The following is a 19,878-nucleotide window of genomic DNA, read 5'->3' on the forward strand; positions in this document are numbered from 1 at the left end:
TAAGGCCCAGAAGGGAACCGTTGGGCCACGACATCAACCCAAGGACAACAGCATGTGCTGGTGACACTCAGGAAGGTGGACATCACCCAAACCAAGTTCCAGCTGAGTCCTCACCTAACGACGATGACTTCTTTAAGGTGTCTCCTGTTCCCTACCCTTGCCACAAGCTGGTTTTCAGCCCTGCTGGTGTGACCACCGGTCTGGGCCTACCTTGGCTCCTAGTTGCAGCTCTCAGCCTTTTGGTTTCTGGAGCTGCTCCCCTCCAAATTCAGCTCCTTCATGGAGGGCTGCCTCACCCTCCTTCCCTGCTCGAGTCCTGTCTCAGCTTTCAGAGTTAACCCCGAGCATGTCTAATATCCTGACCCGGCCTCAAGCAACACCAGATTTTGTTCTCCATTCCCCTGGCTGAATCCTACGAGGGCTGAAGAGATTCCTGCAGAGTCACAGCAGTGCTTCTGCAGTCAGGCATGGCCATTTCTTCTGAAATGCATGAAATTGGATCTGAGGCTCCTAATCTTTTTTGTCGTTCTTCTGTCGTTTTAACTTTCTACTCGGTCTTCATTTTGTAGGGTATTCATTTTGCAGTCTTACTGTGCTGGGATATTAATTTCCCATTTGCAGTCTATAAGAAGAGATTCTTAAATGCTCCTTAAGTATATGGCTCAGAGTAAAAGCCATTTCACTGGATCTGACCCAAATCTGATGTTTATGACTGAGTACACTCTGAGTACACTTCAGGGTTTTCTTCTGTGCTAGTAACAAGCTCATCAGATTTGTGGGGAAGTTTCTTTTTTATTGTTCTCAGAGAATGAAATATTTTTTTTTTCTTTCTCAATTGCTATGAGAAGGAACTGAGAAACAATTTTGGAGCTGACAACTTTTTGCAAGGCTGATCTGGAATACTAATTCAGAACACTTAAAGTCACATTAAACATCTGATCAAAGTGTTTTGGGTTCCATTATCATGGATTTCTTAAATGGAAACAGATGGTATTTTACTGTGTGAAAGCACCGAGAGTGCTTGCATTTCTGTTTTTATCTAGGAGAAATACTATTCATATGAATTCTTATGTAATTCCTAAAAAGAAAAAAAATAATATAGCTTGATTAACAGAACTCTTCCTACTGTGGTAAGTCATCCATCTCTGTATCCCTCTTCATTGCACCTTCCAAACCAGAACTTGGATACACCTGATTCCCTGTGATTAAAACACCAGCATTCAAACAGATTTCGTGCAATTTCTGTCTTTAGGTCCAGCAATGTTCCCCTTATAATAAAATTGGAGCAGGAAATCATGGCTGTTCTTAAGCATCACCACAGACAGCAATTATCTAGGAAGCAGATCCCAGATATGAGGGTCATGATGAAGTCCTCTCTCTTATAATTGTAATGGTCACCTGAAATTAACCCCAAAATTATAATAAACTCAATTCTCCTGTAAAAATTACGGTGGGGCTTCACCCAAAAACTCTGCCCATGCCATTAGGTGGCTGAGAAGAGGCCTGCAATCAATGCTTCTGTATTTTTCTCTTGAAAATCACTCTTTTTTTATCAAACAATGACAGGAGCTACATTGCTCCCTCCACACCGGTTCTGCTTCTGCTTTATATATTCTTTGCCACTGCGGTGGAATTGCAACTCAACAACTTTGTAAGTCTACAGGTCTGCCTCTCCTTTACTTTCCAGAGGAACATATGCTCCAGGGTTACAATGCAGACTAAGGAAGCAATCCATGGCATTCCCTGCCCAAAGCTGCTCTCTGAGGCAATCCAGGGCAGCTCCCTGCCTCTGCAGATCTGCGAGGTGACTCTCAGACCGGTGCGATTAAAGACAGAAATTCTTTGGGTGACAAAAGTGGAAGCTCCGGGGGAGATTTTGTGAATTGAGCAGGCGGGACTAATTCTGTAAGCCAGGATTTGCCTCGCCTGCTCTAAATCTAAATGAAAACTGAACCTTTTTCTTTTTTGCTGTATGGAATAATAAGGACTTCAGGAGTGTCAGACTATTATCATATCAGATGTAAAGTGAATCCTGGCTCTCGACGCTCTCTGTTTCTATGAATTTTGCATAGAGGTTAAGAAAGATAATGATCTTCATAAAAGCAGCTCCCAGGATCACTGCACGAGGCTGAGTGTCAGTGCGTGGAATGTGGATGAGGATCCCGTGCTCTGGAGATCACTCCCAGACCTGTCTTTCTAAGATTAGCAAGGGTTCGGCTTTCGGTTATGCTGCATAATGGCATCACGTCAACGGGGCACATTAGTTTAATATCATTGTACATGATGGTTGTGAATTTCTGTTCAAAATAAATTGATTGTTTTCTGGCCAAAAAATGAAAGCACTGTTAAAAACATATAAAGCATTTAAAATTCAGTTTTATTGTGGGGAAAGAGGCAGCTTTTGCAGTTTGGACTGCCTGGCGGACCCTGACTTGGAGAAACAGCCTTGGGTTTGGACTTGGTGAGAACGGCAGTCTTGATAGGGGCTCAGTCATCTGAAGGCCCTGTAGGAGTTTGTAGGGTTAGTGCCTAGTAAAACAAGTGGTAATAGCAACGTCAGTGACTTTCAGTTAGCCTCTGAAGCTAACACTAGTTTGGGATTCACCTGAGCAAGCGTGCATCTACAGCACAGACTCCTGCATTTCAGCTAGCTGCCAGACTCTGCTAGCCAGTGGAGACAAATAGGTATCTATCGGACATCATTCATCCAATTTTTTAGTGCAGATGTCTGAAATAAGCCGTATGAATCCAAATGTGCAGCAGATGGCTCTGAAACGTTAGATATTCAGGCTGCTCCACCTTAAAAATCATCGAGAGCTTTAGCCTATTTTTAGCAAATCGGCGTAATGGGACAAAATCCTTAGATAACTCGATGTGTCACAATCATCCCACCATCTTGTTCAATCAAAGCTGTGGCTGGTACAAAACACTCATGTTCTTAGCTCTCATAGTAAATATCTGTTATAAACTCAATGTTATAACTGTGTAGAGACCCCAAAATCTCTCCCCCCGAGGCCTTGTTGAATATCACAGCAGGTTTGGTTAACACTTGCTGATGAGAGTCCCTTCTCCATAAACTCAGCTGCCAGCTTCGCAGCAGCTCTGCCAGCGCCAGCTTTTGGGGACTCCTGACACTGCTTCGGGATGCTTGGCACAGCAAGCTGGCTTTGTTTTACTAGTGCTCTTCCTTGGGCGACGCTCTGCCAAGAATTTTTGCAGATCTCCCTGAAATGATCAAGGAGGATTTAAGGTAAGAATGAAATGAGCATCACTTGCTAAAGCGCAAAATGAGAAATCCATTATTAGATTTAGAGTTATCTATCTTATGGTAGGGATGGGATGCCTGAGCACTATGTGGTGAATGTATTACAGGTGGAAAAGGTCCTGTCTGGCTGGCCTGATCCAGGCTGACAGTCCATTAGCGCAAAACCCCAAGCTTGTGGGGTTGCAAAACGTGGCATCTGACTTCACAGTGGCTGTGAGCTCTCTTTGTGCTACGTTAAACCCTGAGGATTTGGAGGATTTTTGACCCTGTTGTGCTTCCACTGCCTCTGGATACCTGACTTTTGGTTGATATTTCATTGACATCCCACTCACCTGTGTCTGATGGAGTTCGCTGGAGACGTGCAAAGGAATACCTGCAGAGAGCAGCCTTTTGGGAAGCTGAGTCTTCATCTGTAGATATCCAGGTAGTTATTGAGGACAGCTTAAAAGAGCCCAGCTGCAACTGGGGCAGGATGAATGATGCAGTTTGTCTTACACAAGTGCCAACAAAATCTTTTATCTTGTCTTTCTATCGAGCTCAGTGCCATGGGGTTGGTTTTCCTTGTTTCCTTTCCAGTGGGGGTTGAATGTTTTCCTGAGATTTCCTGGGGAGAAGACAGGGAAAGCACTTGGCAGTCTAATCCAGCTGGCTAGATAAGAAAGTGTTGCATTTGGAAAGAAATCACCCTTTCCTCATCTGCTATTTCTGACTTTGTGGTTTGGCTTCACAAATTCTTTTCTCCTGTGCTTGCATCATGCTCGGCACGCCAAAGAGCCATCGTCATCAGCCTCAGGCACCGATGGGTTCCCCGTACAGCAGCAGCCTGTGCCTTCAGCCGGCCAGCTCAGCGCCTGTGACGTGGGTGTGACATCCTTGGTGACACAGCAGGACGAGGGCTGAGTCACCTCTGTCATCCTCGGTGCTTAAAACATCTTTAGCCTGCCAGATCGTCTGGAGCATTTGGGGGTCGGATGGGTCACCGCTACTTATCGGGCCACTTCGGTCAGAAGAGCAGAGGGTAATTTTTAAGGAACTGATGTTAAAAGCATGTATACCCAAAGATGTCCCTCAAGTCAAGCTGATGACATTTCTATGTGTTTATTAAAAAAAAGAAAAGAAAAAAAGAAAAAAAATCATAACATATGTATAGGTATATGCTATATAGTATATATATATTAATTAAATAAAAATAAAAATAAATATTTATATTATATAAATATATACAAATAAAATACATGTATATATTTAATTAACACTGACATTTAGCAGAAATTTGCTAGGAAATAAGAACCATCAGCCTGCAGGATTTGTCCCTGCCTGTTGGGAAGTGATAGAGAAGTGAATCGTCCAGCCACCGCAAAAACACCTCGTTATTACTGTTTGTGAGTTGAGCAGAACCTCCCATCAGCTTTTGAAAATGCTTGTAGTGTTTTCATTACCTTGATAAATATCAAGGGTCACTCTGAGCTTTAAAACAGAGATTGCTTTGACAAAGCTTTTAACTTCAGGCTGACATTTTCCATACCTCACTGGCAAAGCACGTTTTTAGAGATTAATTCAAACACACTATTCACTCCGCAAGGTTAATTTCAAATTCAGTCTGGTCTCTTGCAAGTCTGTGGGTTTCTGATGATGCTAATGTTTGTATTTTTTAAAGCCAGAGGTACCAGAGATTCCCCTTGCTCTCACCTTCACTGATACTCAGTGGTATCTAGGGGTGAGTTAATACATGGCCTCACAAGGGGTTTAAAAAAACCTTTTAAACCCTAATCGAGTAATGAAATGAGAGTAAAACAGAGGCACAACTCTGACCTCTTTTCTGGTGGGGATGGCCATGTGCTGGCTGACTTAGAATCACAGAATCACAGAATCATTAGGGTTGGAAAAGCCCTCCAAGATCGCCTGGTCCAACCACCCCCCTGCCACCAATGTCACCCACTAAACCATGTCCCCAAGCACCACGTCCAACCTTTCCTTGAACACCCCCAGGGACGGTGACTCCACCACCTCCTGGGCAACCCATTCCAATGCCTGACTGCTCTTTTTGAGAAGAAATCTCTCCTAATTTCCATCCTGAAGTGCCTGGTCCTTCTCATGGACCTGGAGGCCAGGCTGAGCCCTGTGGAGCTTCTGGCAGGCCCAGGCTCCTGGTGCCAGAGACCTGCTCGGGTCTCTCCTTGGGCAGGTCTAGGAATGAGCACCCAAGTACCAAGTACAAGCCCCCACATGCTCCAGCATGAGCATCTGTGGTCCTGTAGAGACTTGGATCAAGGAGACATGGACTCCAGCTTCACTTGTTAGATACTGCACTTTTTTGACCAAAATCAGGTGGCAGAAAAATGCCTAAGTCCTTCTGCCTGACTCCTTCTCTTCCTAGCATCTCAAAGGCTGAGTCATAACCAGGGGGCTGGTAATGAAGCTGAATCTCTACCAGAAATCAGGATTTAAGGTGAACGAGAGTGCCACACAGCCTTTTCATTTGAAAAAGAGTTGTTTCAAGTGAATTTGTATGCAAAGAGTGCATTGGGAGAGACTTTGGGGAAAGTATATCTTTGGGTAAGGTAATAAGTTAAGCAGCAGTTTAAAGAAGGGGGAAATCTCACACCAAGAAAAACAGTAAAGAGAAAAGCAAATCTGTAAGAGAACAATTAAGAGATTAAAATTACAAGTATTCTACTTAGCCTAATGCCACTTTAGAACTAATATGTTAATGATATAGGCTATTTATAGTGCAAGAAATCACTTCACCCCTTGAATTGCAAATTTCCATGTGTGTATTTTGAAGACTGTGGTGTGTTACTGAATTTAAAGGAGCTGACAGAGCAATCAGTACTTTGTGGGACAAACCAAGCAGAGACTTTTTGTCTCAGGGAGGTGGAAAGGCAAACAGATGCAGTCAAAGGTATATTTGGTGTTCAAATACTGCCATGTTCCCTGAGAGTGAAACAGCTTCATACTCCTAAAGAGGCCATAATATGCTTTAAGCTGTAGGACTCAGAGCGTCTGGTTAAGACAGTTTGTCAACAAACCATGTGCAGAGCATCTGGGATTGACTCAGGCGTCTCCTGGAGGTGGGGACAGGGCTGTGGTGGTAGGTACACATCTGGTCCCTCCTGCAGGAAGCCCAGCGATGGTGTCTTTATTTTTGAACATGCAGGCATCCATCCGCCTGCAGCACCTGAATGAATGGATGCAGGGATTGTTTTCAGAAATTCAACATAACTGGGCCCAATGCGCTGCGTAAATACCCCGTGACTCGCACAAACTGTGCAAAAACCTGCACGGCGGCTGTAGCAGTGGTAGGATGAAATAAATTCCCCAGTGCTCGATGCATGTGACAGTCAGATGTGCTCATCTAATTGCAATAACTGACAGACAGAAGAAGAGGTCATTACCAAGGCTTTGCCTTAGTGCACACATTTCATGGCATTTATCGCTGCTGCTGATGGAGACAAAACCCTCCCAGACACTGACAGAGCTGCTAACAGCGCTGTGCACTTTCAGATCTGCCTGCTGTATCTGCCACACCACCTAACACCATGCTCTGCTTTAGCATCTGTGGATCCTTACCCACAGAAGGATGCTTTGCAGCACTGGGAACCAGGTGTTAATGATGGAGCACGCGTGGCTCCTTCTAGCTGAAGCCTCCCAAATATAACTGGGACTTCAAGTCAACTTGTAGGTCAACATGATGGGGTAGATCAGGCTGCTCGATCATGACATGCCTTTGGAGTCACCATAAAGACCAGTTTTGGCAGCATGCTGGTGTAGGGTCAGCGCAATTTCACACCCACATGCGTGAGATCAGAATTGGGCTCTCCACATCATAAATCACATCTCTGCCTTCTACTGAAATGACTCCGTTACAGTCTTTGACATTTAGTTGGGTACTTTTTATTTGGAAAAAAACTGTTCTTTGAAAGTTTACAAAGGCTCTCCCGGGAGCAGAAAATCAATACCGATGTTAATACCGAGTTACAGTTGTTTGCTGCCTTTGTGCGTGTCAACACTACTGGCAGTGTCAGTGCAATTAATTTGGCTGCCGACCGCAGTGACAATGCGGTAATAAACTATGTCATATCTACAGAAGTTCCTATTTATCGAGCAGGTGGGACTTTCAAAGCATTTTAATGTTGGCTCACTATGGCTCCCAGTGATGGGCATTGCTTTCTGTGAAGCTTTCGAAGAGCAAGGAAATGTCGTCATTGATTCGGGAGCACAAAGACCTTTGAGAAGACCCTTGAAAATTCGCCTTTTTAATCACAAAAACCTTCATCAAGCTCAAGTTAGTTAATGGAAAAGATGGGCCCCTATTCCTTCCTTTTTCACACTATGTGAAAGCTTCATGACATTTAATTTAATTTAATTTTTTTTTTTTCCTGGAGATGAGAGGTGCCTCTGGTGGGGTGGGTGGGAGATGGAGTTTTCTCTACCACATCACGGGATGGTGGGCCCTGATGCTTCTGTGAGGATGTGAGGGACAAATGGTGGCTGGAGATGATGGGTAGCGTGGGGACCCTTTGGGCAGGGTTACAGCGCTGCGTAGAGGCTGCTCTGCCTTCAACTCTTTCCCAGAATCAAGGCCATGCACCTGCAGAGCCCTTACTACCCTAAAACGAAGATGATCAGCCTCAATATTCCCAGCATCGCCATAGAAAGGGCTGCAGGACTAGCCCAAATAACCCTTCTTTACCGCAAAAAGTTATTTATTCAGTGTCATTCACCCTAACTTACTTCACACACCAAGTGACCACAGCCAAAGCACACAGATTTTTAGCTCTCTAGCAGTTTGCGCCTCTATAAACAGAGCCGCATTACTTTTCAGGTGGCTCACAACCCCCAGGCTGTGTGTCCTCGCTGGGCATAACCACGCCGAGCCGGGTCCCCCGGTGCCACCTAACGAGGCTCGGCTCTGCACGCGAAGTCAAGGGAGCCATCATTACTCAAAACACTCCTGCGACCCGCGAGCAGATAAATAGCTCTGCTGGGAAAAGGCAGCCGTGGATGGATGGCTGAGAAACTCTAATGGCAACAGCGAACGGGGTCGGAAGCTGATCCTGCTGTCTATCAGCAGTTATCTTGGAAATATTTACCGGCGCTGTTCCTCCGTACTCAAAGCAAACACGCTCGCTGATTTTAATGCAGTGGTTGCTGCTTTTTATTCTACATGCACCAGGGGAAAAAAAAATAATCACCCGGCCTGTATGTTTAAAAACTGAAAATGCGTATTTTCCCCTTAGTCTGGAAAGCAAAGAAGGAGCTGTCAAATCATATTGATATCTCAAAAGCAGAGCAATTCCACTCTTATTGCTGAATTTCTTGTGATTCAGATTCAAGCAAGGCAGCTTAGCTCTCTAACATCTCTCTCCAGGTCCATAGATTCAAACAGCATCAAGTGCTTTGGATCTTTCATGCCTAACCTTTGCACACCCAATATTAAATTGTATGTATTAAAGGAATTCTTCTAATGCCAAGCCGTGAGTAAGATTTACAGGAAAATTCAACTTAAGTTGCAGTGAGGAAGGATGAACGACTGGAGGGCTCTCAGAGGTTTAAAGGGGATCCAAAAGATGAAGTTTGCTGGAAAAGACAGACGCTCTAAGCATCTCTAGGGAGAAGAGTTGAAAATACAGCATTTGGAAACAAGGATATTAAAAAAGGAGGGGAAGGGATAAGTGCTGAGCGTTACGTACGGGAGTGAGAACTACGAGAAGGCAGTATAAGCCGATCCTGACTTTTCTTTAGCAAAAAGCCAGCCTTTTGCCAGGGTTTTGGAGGTGTGGGTTTACATAAGTATGCTACAGCTACGTGATGAAGCCTGCACAGCCCAGGTCATGTAGCCGCGTAAGCACGCTGTGCTCTACTAGGTCCATCTCGCTGTGCTCTTCTCTGGTTCGGATGCAAGCAGGGCTGGGGGGTGCTGTATAAGCTGGCCAGACACGTACGTCGTAACAGACACCCACAGCTGGAGGACATGAACCTCATCCAAAGAGCACCCTAGGCAGAAGAAAAATATCTATGGTGGGATTCATCTGACGATGTGTAGGTGTTCATGTCTGAGCTAGCTAGACAGATAACGGAGAGAAAAGACATTCAGCTCCTCCCAAATACGTGATTAAAACATGTCGGAAGAGTGCTGCTATCGCTTGCAGCTCTGGACACTTCAGGGTACCATTTAAAGCAGGTTTCAAAGGTTTAAAACATGTTTGAAATTTCTCATCAGACTTGGGAAGGAGCCATGGAATGGGGTCCTGTGTCTCATGGGAAGCCACCTGAGGGCAGGTAAGGAGTTTTCAGAAACAGAAAAAAAGTGAAAAAGGGTTAACAGTTTCCTTTCCTCTACCATGTAATCCCACGCAAGGCAATGTCAGCCTACGGGCCTGACTAATCCCGAGTGCAGTTACTAATTGCTGTCAGCCAAACGGGAGCTGGCAGCCCCCAAGATTTCCCTTTCGCTGGGTGTCATTAACAGCAGCGACATACGGCTGCGCCTCTGCCCCGGCCCGCTGGCGGCTGGGGGAGCCCATGGCCTGAGCTCTGCAAACACCAAAGTCCATGATTAACTCGAACATTGCACTGATGGCAGGAAGAGCCACTTACAAACCTGGGTTCTCAATGCTTAAAAGCTGTCAGTTTTTTTTTCTGAGCGCAGTATGAAGGTGCACTTTTAAGAGCATCCTTAACCACCAGATGTATGGAGAGGCACAATAAAGCACAGGGAGCTCTGGAGATGGAGCTTGAAACAAAGCTCACAGTGGTTGCACTATAAATTATTACTACATAGCTTTCTTCCTTTTTTTTTTCTCCTTTTTTCTTTTTTTTTTAAAAATTTTTTATTTTATTTTTTCCTTTTATACTTAGAAGTAGAAGGGCAGGGCAGTTGTTTGTAACCCAGACTGTGCGATTCTTCTGAATTGCTTTTGCATCCTCTCACTTGAATCAAAATACTAGGTCAAGATTCCAGATACAGGTCTAAGAGCTGCCAGAGTCACTTACTGCTATGTGCTTTTAGTAGACATAAAAATCCTTTAACTCTGCTACTGCATGCATGTTACTTTTTTTCAGTTATAGTTACATGATGCTTCCCAAATCCTGCACTGCTTCCCTCTGCCTCATTTGTATATGTCTGTCTAAGCTGATTAATTTTTATAAGAGTATCCTTTATTATTATTATTATTATTTTTTTTGTTCCCTGCTCCCATTTACTTATTTATTTATTTTCAGGCTTCATGCCTACTGGGTACTGCAGGGTTTTTGCCACGCTCCCTTCAGGTAATTTCAGAATTTAACCTCACAGGCATTTCAGACCCTATTCAAATAGGGTCTGTTTGAATAGACCCTATTCAAACGGGTTGGAAGGGACCTCAAAGCCCACCCAGTGCTGAGAACAAAAGGAAATTTCAAACTTGATGTTCGCAGAGCAAGACTGAGCTCCCTCCAGGCTGCTCCGGCAAGGTCCTCAGATGGCAAGCAAAGATTTAATGAAACTGTTTTTGTGTGAGCATGGAGTCACAGTGATGACACCAGCCAGGCAGAGGGGTCACACAGCGCGGTCAAAATCTGACTCCGCTCCTCTCCTCCTGATCTCCCTTCCAGAGATGAATAAAGGCTGAGTCAAACCTGGATCACAGTGAGCAGGAATTGCAGTAAAATCGCCAAAAAAAAAAAAAAAAGTCACTCAACAAATTAGAAATACAAAAAAAAAAAAAAGAAAAAAAGCATTATGTATTGGAGTTAGAAAAGGTGGATCAATAGGGCCAGGAACACGCTGTGCTGGTGACGTGGGGCGCTCTGTGGCCGCGCTGGGTGTTGCTGGTTGTGTAGGAGATGGAAAGGGGCAGGGAGCGATGCCAGGCAGGGTGAGCGGCAGTGCCTGAAGCACCAAAGCACTTCGTCAGGAATGAGTAGGTGGGCTTTGCTGGGGAAGGGGAGACAAACCCCGGGATGAAATACAGCCAGAGAGGGAGAAGTCGGCGTCATTCTGGGGGTGCATTTGGGTCAGGCTGTGAATGAGCTGCTCCTCTCCCGTCCTGTGGAGAAGGGTCACTGTCACACGGCGGCGGGCAGGGGAGCGATCTGTTGTGCATCCAGCCGGAGATCCCCCCTGCACCCTACCTGGAGACCCCCCCCTGCATCCAGCTGGAGATCCCCGCTGTATCCTACCTGGAGATCCCCCCTGCATCCAGCTGGAGATCCCCTTTATCCTTCCTGGAGTTCCCCCCTGCATCCTACCTGCAGATCCCCCTCGCATCCCAGCTGGGGGGGATCCCACCTCCGGGGGGTGCCCGGGCGGTGCAAGGACCCAAGGAGCAGGGAGCCGGGTGCCAGCTCTCCCCCGGCACGCGGGGGTGGGAGCGGAGCAGCCGAGAGCAGGGCAGGGGGGGGGATTTCCCCCAGCAGCGCCGCTCCCCCCCAGACCCTTTTGGGGTCGGGGAAGGTACAACCCGGGGGGGGGGATGCAAGCGCCCAGCTCCTGGGCTGGCTGAGCCTCGGCAGCATGCGCCTGCGCTGGCTGCCTGGTTGGCTGCTCGCCTGCCTTCCTCCTCCTCCTCCTCCTCCTCCTCCTCCTCCTCCTCCCCTCCTCCTCCGGGCCCCTCCTCCGGGCTCTGGCGGTGCCTCCAGCCGGCAGCCGGCGGCCGGCGGGGCCGCTGCCACCCGTGCCAGCGCCGCGCCCCCCCCCTTTCCCTCCCCCCCCTTTCCCCAGGGGTTATGCCCCGCTGCAGGGGGGGCTCAGGGCCAGGGCCAGCCCCTCGCAGAGGCAGGGGCAGGCAGGAGGTGTCCGGCAGGGAGCGGGGACGGTGACTCCCCCCCCCCCCCCCTCCAGCAGCCGAAGGATGCGGAGCCGAAGGATGCGGAGGCTCGGAGCGGAGCGGGGGTGCGGGGGCACCGCCTGGCTGTGCTGCTGGCTGCTGGGCTGCCAGGCTGCCGCCCTGCAGCTGCCGCCTTGCCAAGAGGTGAGATTTGGGATTTTTTTTTTTTTTTTTTTTTTTTTTTTTCACTCCTCATTTTTTTTCCCCCCCCCTCGGGCTGGGGATTTGCCCGTAGATAAGGTGGCACCCCGGGGCTGGGGGTGTGGATGGGGATGGCTGTCCCCCCCCCCCCCAGGGCTACCCTTTGGGATGATAGAAGGAGACGGGACCCCCCCGAGCAGCTGAGCCCACCCCCCACAGTAAAGGGGCTCCCCTTTTGGAGCTGCCCCTTTGGCTGCCGGTCTGACCCCCCCCAAAATCATTGCTGCTCCCTTCCCCTGCGTGGAAATAGCCGAGACCCCCCCCCCCCCGCCCCCCCCCCCCCACGCCAGAGGGACACGGGTGGTGCTCGCTGCTTTTCTAAACACTGCCCTGAATCAGTGCAAAAGGGGATGGGTGGGGGGGTCAAGCTGTCCCCCCCCCCCCCCCCCCCCCCCCCCCCCCCCAAAATGTGTCACCCGGGGGTGTCCTAGGCTGAGCCACGCGTGTGATAAGGGCAGAGAAACTTTCTGCCTCTCTCCTGCCGTACAAACCCGACCGAGGAGGGACACAGCCGTGGGGCTGGGGGCTGCGGGTCTGGGGTGCTCAGCCCAGGACAAGCCTCGATGGAGGGGACCGAGGCTGCCCCTGTCTGCTCCAGGGTTTGCGTCCTCATCCCTGCGTGCGGGGAGACCCTCTCTGCTGCTTTTCAAGAGCAACCGAGCCGTTCCCGTGCATTAAATCTGGGTGTGGGGGCTGCGTGCCACCTTCCCGAACTGCGCTTGGTGGCTGTAGAGAAGCAGAAACCTGTGAGGTGGTTGGCAGCGATCGGTCCCCTTCTTCTACCTCTCCGGGGGTGCTCACGGAGCTTCCTCGCCTACTGGGGCTGCAATATTTAATAAGAAATAGATGTATATCCCCAGAGAGGGTCCTGATCCGTGCTTGGGGGCTATCGCACCCTAGGACCTCAGCTGGAGGTGCAGAAGCCCCTGTCTCCTCCCTGTGGGGAGGGAGGGCATCCCCAGCATCGGGAATATTCCCTCTTTGGCTCTCAGATGTCTACTTTTTGCCTTCCAAGCAGCAAACCCTCACTGGGAGGGCTCGGGGTTAGGTTAGTGTGGGAAGTCTCGCAGTACGGGGAAATGTGGGATGCCCGAATCGGTGCCTGTTTGGGGTGTGTTTCTGCTAAACGTCGGCCATCCTGAGAGAAGGGGGGTTATGGAGCCATCTGCTTTATATCACCTGTCTGCCTTCGCAGCTGGTGAAGGAAAGCAGGCCCCGTGAGGGCTGCTCTCATCCTACCTCTTCGCTCGGAGACTGAAGCTCTGCAGAAGGTTAAAGGCGACAGCTCAGTCTCAGCAGGGGTACCCGAGGGGTGCAGCTGGTATTTTGAGCTTTGCAATTTCTCTGCTGGGGCCCCATTTCCGTGCCCCTTTGGATCTGGACCTGAGTGCTTTTCCCTCCTTTTCAGAAGGATGGACAATGTTGTTTTGCCTTAAATTTTCACCTATGTACCCTTTGAGACAGAGACTTCCCTCGCTCATGTGGTGAAAGAGCTGCACGTAACTTGTGCTGGTGTGTGTGTGTGTGCACCCATGCAACCATATATCCCAGGGAATATAATTGCAAACGTGTCTGGGTTGATTTAAAAAAAAAAAAATAAAAACAGCTTGCAAAGAACCAGGCTGGCAGAGCAGCTGATTTGCAAAAGGGAAGAACAAAGCTGGTGGTTCATGTAAAACACAGCTAATGCCTGGCTGTCATGTGTCGGTCTCCAAACTTTTTGTTGTAATTTGGCCTTATTTGAGCGATCTGGGTGTATTGCCTTCAAAATCACAACTTCTCCTGTTGTGATTGACTCTGGGCTGAGCAGACTCGCGATGAAAAAGCGCTGCCTGTAACATTATTACAGCCCTTTGAAGACGCGGGGAAGACTTACTGGCTTGTACCCAAAAGGCATGAGAAGCACAGGGCTTAATGCTCTGGCAGGTAGTTCATTGTGAATCTACAGGGGATCTTGCCTTTAGCTGCACTTTTTTTTTCACCCCTTTCTTTGACAGCTCGTTTTTCTTTCTCCTCTGTGCTATAAGAAATATGCCTGTTTGCCAGTCTGTGAGATTTCCACGCTGGTACAGCATTTGCAGCAGCGGGATCTCCGGCTGTGCCTGAGGCTCCGCGGTGCTCCGATAACACAGATAGTAACGATAATCACGTGTCGCAATGTCACTTTCCAGAAACCTTTTTGACATTGCTTTCTTTCGTCGGGGCCAGAAGTAGTTCAGCACGCTGCGTTTGGGAAGGGTATGTCTGTGCTGCAAACCAAATGTGCGAGCAGCGAGAATGGATGTTCCCGTGGGTGGTTTTCATGGAGCACATTGATGTAGCCACGAGCTTCTGGCATACCAGTGTTCATCCCCGGTGGTGATGCCCATTTGTACCCTGAGCTCTGTGGTGCTGGCAGCTCGTCCGAAGATGGGCTGGGTGCGACCCCAAGAGCTGGAGGCAGACTGGGCTTGGATGATTGGGGTCCCTGTGGGGTGCAGGAGCTGGGGAGCCCGACCCGCTGCTGTATCCTGTGCTTCTGGCCAGCTGGTGACTCGATTAGGATGAGAATAACTGCTCGGTGACTTCTTTCTGCTCGTGCCAGCAATGAATGGGATACTGATACAAACGTTTCACGTGTTGCATAAATTCTGACTTCACGGGGAGTTGATGACACCCGTGTTTTTCACTGGCATTGAGTACGTGTTCAGCTATTATGATGGGAATGATGAGATATTCGTGCCCATCCCCCTGCCACCGCAGGGTGTGTTTTTATTACGCCTCGTGTTCCGCTGCCTGCCTGATGCTTTCTCTAAACTTTCCAATTGAATGAGTCTTCGCTGGCTTCTCCTTAGAGGCTCTCCCAAATCTGAATGCATTTTTCTTTTAGGACATTTTGGCTGATACTCAGCCTAAATGGATCATTTCTCATTTAATCATTCCTTTCCCTCTGTTGTTTTTGCAAAAAAAAATGACTCTTCTACTTCCCATTCAGCCAAATTGTTTGCAAAGAGAGATAAGAAGTATCTGAGCTGCTAGCAAAAATGTTTTCTCTCATATACCCTCTTTGACTCTAAGTCAGTGTGCAGGGTGAGAGCGGACACATATAATTTTGATGAGTGTAATAAATGTGAAGCTGCTGTATTGGATGGTTTACCTGCCTACTATGATGGCAGGCAAACCAGGTACAGGATTATAAAATGAATGAGTAGAAAAGGTAATGCTAAATGCCTTCTATATGAGAAAGTATTTTTGTACTAGTCTGCTGGGATATTTCTGGAGAAGATAGAAGCGATAGAAATAATTTATTTGGACAATGAAAAAATCTTTCATGAAATCACTTGCAAGACACAGCCAAGGAAATCTTAAGGAGAGAGAAACTGGGTCAGGTGCCATGGATTAACGATGTTGAAATAATGTCCATTTTCATGATGAGAAAAGGTTAAAAAATGGGACGTACCTAAGTTAAGTATGAGGTATTTTAAGTATATTAGTATGTTAAATCAAGATAATAGGTACTAAGATAAGCAGTTTGGGAAGCGAGGTGAAACTCTGTCTTTCCATATTAAGGATGGAGAGGAGATACGTGTCAGTCTTGGAAGGATGTTATGTAACAGAGCTAGATAAAGTCAGCACACCTGTCACCAAAGATAGGCTAGCAGGAAAAACAGGAACATCTGCCAGAAGGAATCCGAGTGTCTTAGGCACTGCTCTGTTGTAAGAGAACTGTACCTACCTGGGAAAAGGGCTGGGGTCATAATGGGGGGCCCTGCAGGGACAGCATCCTATGGGTGATGGCGAAATAAGTTGGATGAGTGATTTTAAAGAGAGAGAGAGAGATAAAACATGTAAGAGTGTTCTTGCGCCTTATCATTAGTGCTCGGGAACTGCGAATAATTGTGTTTGTGCTATAATATGTTAATAAACGTGTGGTGATCAAAGCAGAGGGAGATGCTGTTGAGGTAAGAGGGGAATAACTCAAAGGAGGGAGAAAAAGAAAAACATTTGTTAATGCAAGGGGTAGAGAAAGCTAAAGAGGTGCAAGTCTTCAGGATAAGGTAGAACTAAAAAGGCTCTCTGTGCCTTTGTAAAGCTAAATGTTATTACTATTAAAAGGATATGTTTTTATTTTCATGTAGCTGTAAACAGCCTATGGAACTTCTTTGTCTCTGGGATTTAGTCTCTGCTGGCCTTGAAGACTCTGAAGGGATTAGCTCATCACTAGACATTTAGGAAGGACTTTTTTCCCAGTAGGTTCTGTCACTGTCCCTTCTTGTTATCCTTGTCCCTTTCTCTGAAGCATCTGCATTGGCTATTTTGGCAGCAAAGTAGGAGCTATCTGTGCCAGCTGGTGGGGTGACCTGGTGTTGTATTCCCTGATTTCTAAACACCCTAAAGGGTCTCAGGCTCCTAATTTATGAGCAATTCCTATTCAGCAGAAGAAGCCGTGGGAAGATTCCTAGACAGTTCATATTAATTTTATCACCTCTTCTTATGCAGCCTTGTGTCTTTGAGATTAAATGAGAAATGGACAGCTTCCATTTGCCACTGTGATGGAGGGTCATAAAGATGAGGAAAGAAAAGCAATAACCGTGCTATAAAACTGCTGACAATAAAGTCGATGGAGTGGAAACACGTGCATAAAAGGTGAGAAGGCAGATACCAAGGCCTAGGTACCCCAGCAGAAAGCATCACTGCCATAGCATGTAGACAGACCAAGGCAGGAGGTGGGGGGAAGCACAGGAGAAACAAGCGCCGTGTCTGAATTTGAAACCTGAGATGGTAGTTTGAAAAATGGAAAGTGAGCTGTGGTCATAATGACTCGAGAATAAGAAAATTAGGTACAATAGAAGATGCAATAACAGACCATAAACTCGAAAGATTAGTAGACATTAAACCAAGAAAAGATTGCACTACTTCCACCATCAAGCTCTACTTGATCATTCAGGATGAGTATTTACCTTCTGTACAGAAGCCTGAGATCTCTCTTGGTCTCCCTTCTTGGTCTCCCTTCTTGGTCTCCCTTCTTGGTCTCCCTTCTTGGTCTCCCTTCTTGGTCTCCCTTCTTGGTCTCCCTTCTTGGTCTCCCTTCTTGGTCTCCCTTCTTGGTCTCCCTTCTTGGTCTCCCTTCTTGGTCTCCCTTCTTGGTCTCCCTTCTTGGTCTCCCTTCTTGGTCTCCCTTCTTGGTCTCCCTTCTTCGTCTCCCTTCTTCGTCTCCCTTCTTCGTCTCCCTTCTTCGTCTCCCTTCTTCGTCTCCCTTCGTCTCTCATCTCCAAGCTTTTGTAGCTTTAGAGATGGTGAGTGGGGACATGAGCTCTGCTGGTATTCCTGACACACCCATGCACAACGTTGTGTTGGGAGTCCTGGGTGCTGGGAGGGGTGTGTGCAGAGATTTGTGTTGCATGTTGATTTGGGCAGATGCACTCCCCACCTGGGCCACATTTTCCACTGGGCATCAGCTGGGAAAGCTTTGGCCGTGCTGTACATTGATTTATGCTGGCTGAGGATCTGCTGCTGAAGGATTTCCAGTATCAGAAATACTGGATCTGCCCTTGCCTCCACGTCTGACCCCGTGCTCGTCTAAGCCATTGACAGGGCTACCACTGACTGTAACAACCACGGGGTAGAGCCAGAGGTTATCACATCAGGACTTGAAGGGCTCACTCTGTGGACAATGGGGAGATGCAATTAGAGTAGGCTTTCCCTGTGTCAGGGGAACACTACACGTGCATATGCTACACATGCATATGCTATACATATGCATAAGTCACTATCAACACCTGTTGAAGGAAGCAGTGAGCCCAAGTTAAGTAGAAAAAACTTAAAGTGGAGAATAGATCAGGAGTAGTAAGAAGAAAGGCAGCCTGAACCCCTCATGCTTGAGGTAAGAAACAAACAGTGTTTGAGGGGTGTCAGGGAACAGGTCCCACACGTCCCCCAGAGTTGTCATGGTCTTTCCAGGGGCTGCTACTGCAAAGGTGCTGGGCTGACATCCAGCACGGCCGTGTCTTTCCTGACTCTTCTGTCTGCCCAGAAAAGAGAGTCTCTCCCACTCCCCGTTGTTAGCATTTTAGCTATTACTCTTGGCCTGAAAATCTGTTTAGGTTTTGGTTGGTGGTAATAAAAACCTTTTTGGTTTTCAGTCTTTTGAATGTGAAAATCTGTATAAAGAAGTGAAATGGTCAAAAACCCTTTTCTTGACAACCTCTTCTTCTTCTTCTTCTTCTTCTTCTTCTTCTTCTTCTTTTTTTTAATGAATACTTTCAGTTTACAAATCATCAACCAAATCTAATAATAACCTTGTTTCAAAAGCTTTGTGATGCTCAGTTTTATAAATAGTGCCAGGCAGTAATCTCTGTATGCTTGGTACAAGGGCTCACAGCCGATTTAAGGTGATTGAAGATGACGAGTGCAGCTGAGCTGCAGGCTCCCCTGTGTTGGTGCTGGTGACCCCAGCAATGAGTCAGAGCAAATGATGATTCGGCTGAAAATGAAACTGCCAAAAAATTTAAAAAAAAAAAAAAAAAAGGAGGAGGGAGGGAAAAAGATGAGTTTTTAGCTGGATGAACGGCAGGGATGACTCAGTGTTGAGTCCCCAGTGGGCCTTTAGGACTCACCAGGCACAAGGCTGGTCCTCTCTTGTTTTGGCTGTGGAATACAAAACTGTGGTCATGTTCTGGATTTACACTGAGATCATGGCAAGGAGACTATTTTCTGGTGGAGGAACAAGAAGAAAATGAGATATAGGTGTAGAAGAACTGGACTGTTGTCCTCCATTGTGGAGTTGTGTGTTCTGCCTTCAGGAAAGGGATATTTGTTGGCTATAAGGCATGCTTTCAATGAAAAAAAAATTATTTCAAATGTTGGGCTGTTCCCAACTAGAAGATTTCTTTGACAAACTATTTTTTACTGCTACAAAGAAAAGGCAAATCACTCAACCACTTGGTTTAGCATTAGCCCCTCATGTTTTAGGGTCAAGGAGCACAGCACGCAATAGAAATGGTTTATGGTGATATTTGAAGATATTTGGAAAGTGCCTACAAAAAAAAAAAAAAGATAGGAACTTCATTATTTGGTGCTGAAAATGCTAGGAAGCTCAGCTTTTGTTTGTTTAGATTTCCTTCCATCTTAGAGGTACAAATATTTTCCAGGATGATCTACAGTATCATGGTGTTTGGAACTAGGTAAAAGTCTACACCCAACCTTCTCCCATCAGGAGAAGAGATTCACGTAAGCAGGGGGAGCCAGTCCATGACACTGTGCAAATCCCTGGCCTTCTTCTATTTACCAGGGTAGACACAGCCAAAACATCTGTTTTCTATTCAGTAATTGCCATTGTGGGTTACTAATGCTAATCTTATAATCTAATTGGATGAAAAAAAAGGAACTGCTTTGGGGAAAGGATGAGCTTTTCCTCTGAGTTTGGAACTATCCTGAGCTTGCTTAGAAATATTTTCGTTGTAGCAAATAAAGTCAGGAAATTGAAATATATTGGATAACCAAGCTCAAGAAAGAAGCAACAGGGAGTGCAAAACCTGAAGCTGCCATTAACATAACTGCTGCTGGGTTGATTAAGTACAATAGATGTTTAATAGTAGAGGAATCAGTGTGTACAGTGAACGT

General features: G+C 46.9%; 1 protein-coding gene across 1 annotated transcript in view; it reads left to right on the top strand.

The window, feature by feature from the left end:
- The first annotated feature begins 11,887 nt into the window (after positions 1-11,887).
- ELAPOR2 (endosome-lysosome associated apoptosis and autophagy regulator family member 2) overlaps positions 11,888-19,878 on the top strand; it is a 102,827-nt gene continuing 94,836 nt past the window's right edge. The window contains exon 1 of the mRNA XM_066980883.1: positions 11,888-12,219. Coding sequence (XP_066836984.1) covers positions 12,100-12,219 — 120 coding nt within the window. The 5' untranslated portion in view covers positions 11,888-12,099. The remainder of the gene's footprint in view (positions 12,220-19,878) is intronic.

Source organism: Anser cygnoides, chromosome 1 (assembly GCF_040182565.1).
Source record: "Anser cygnoides isolate HZ-2024a breed goose chromosome 1, Taihu_goose_T2T_genome, whole genome shotgun sequence".
Classification (NCBI taxonomy): Eukaryota; Metazoa; Chordata; class Aves; order Anseriformes; family Anatidae; genus Anser; species Anser cygnoides.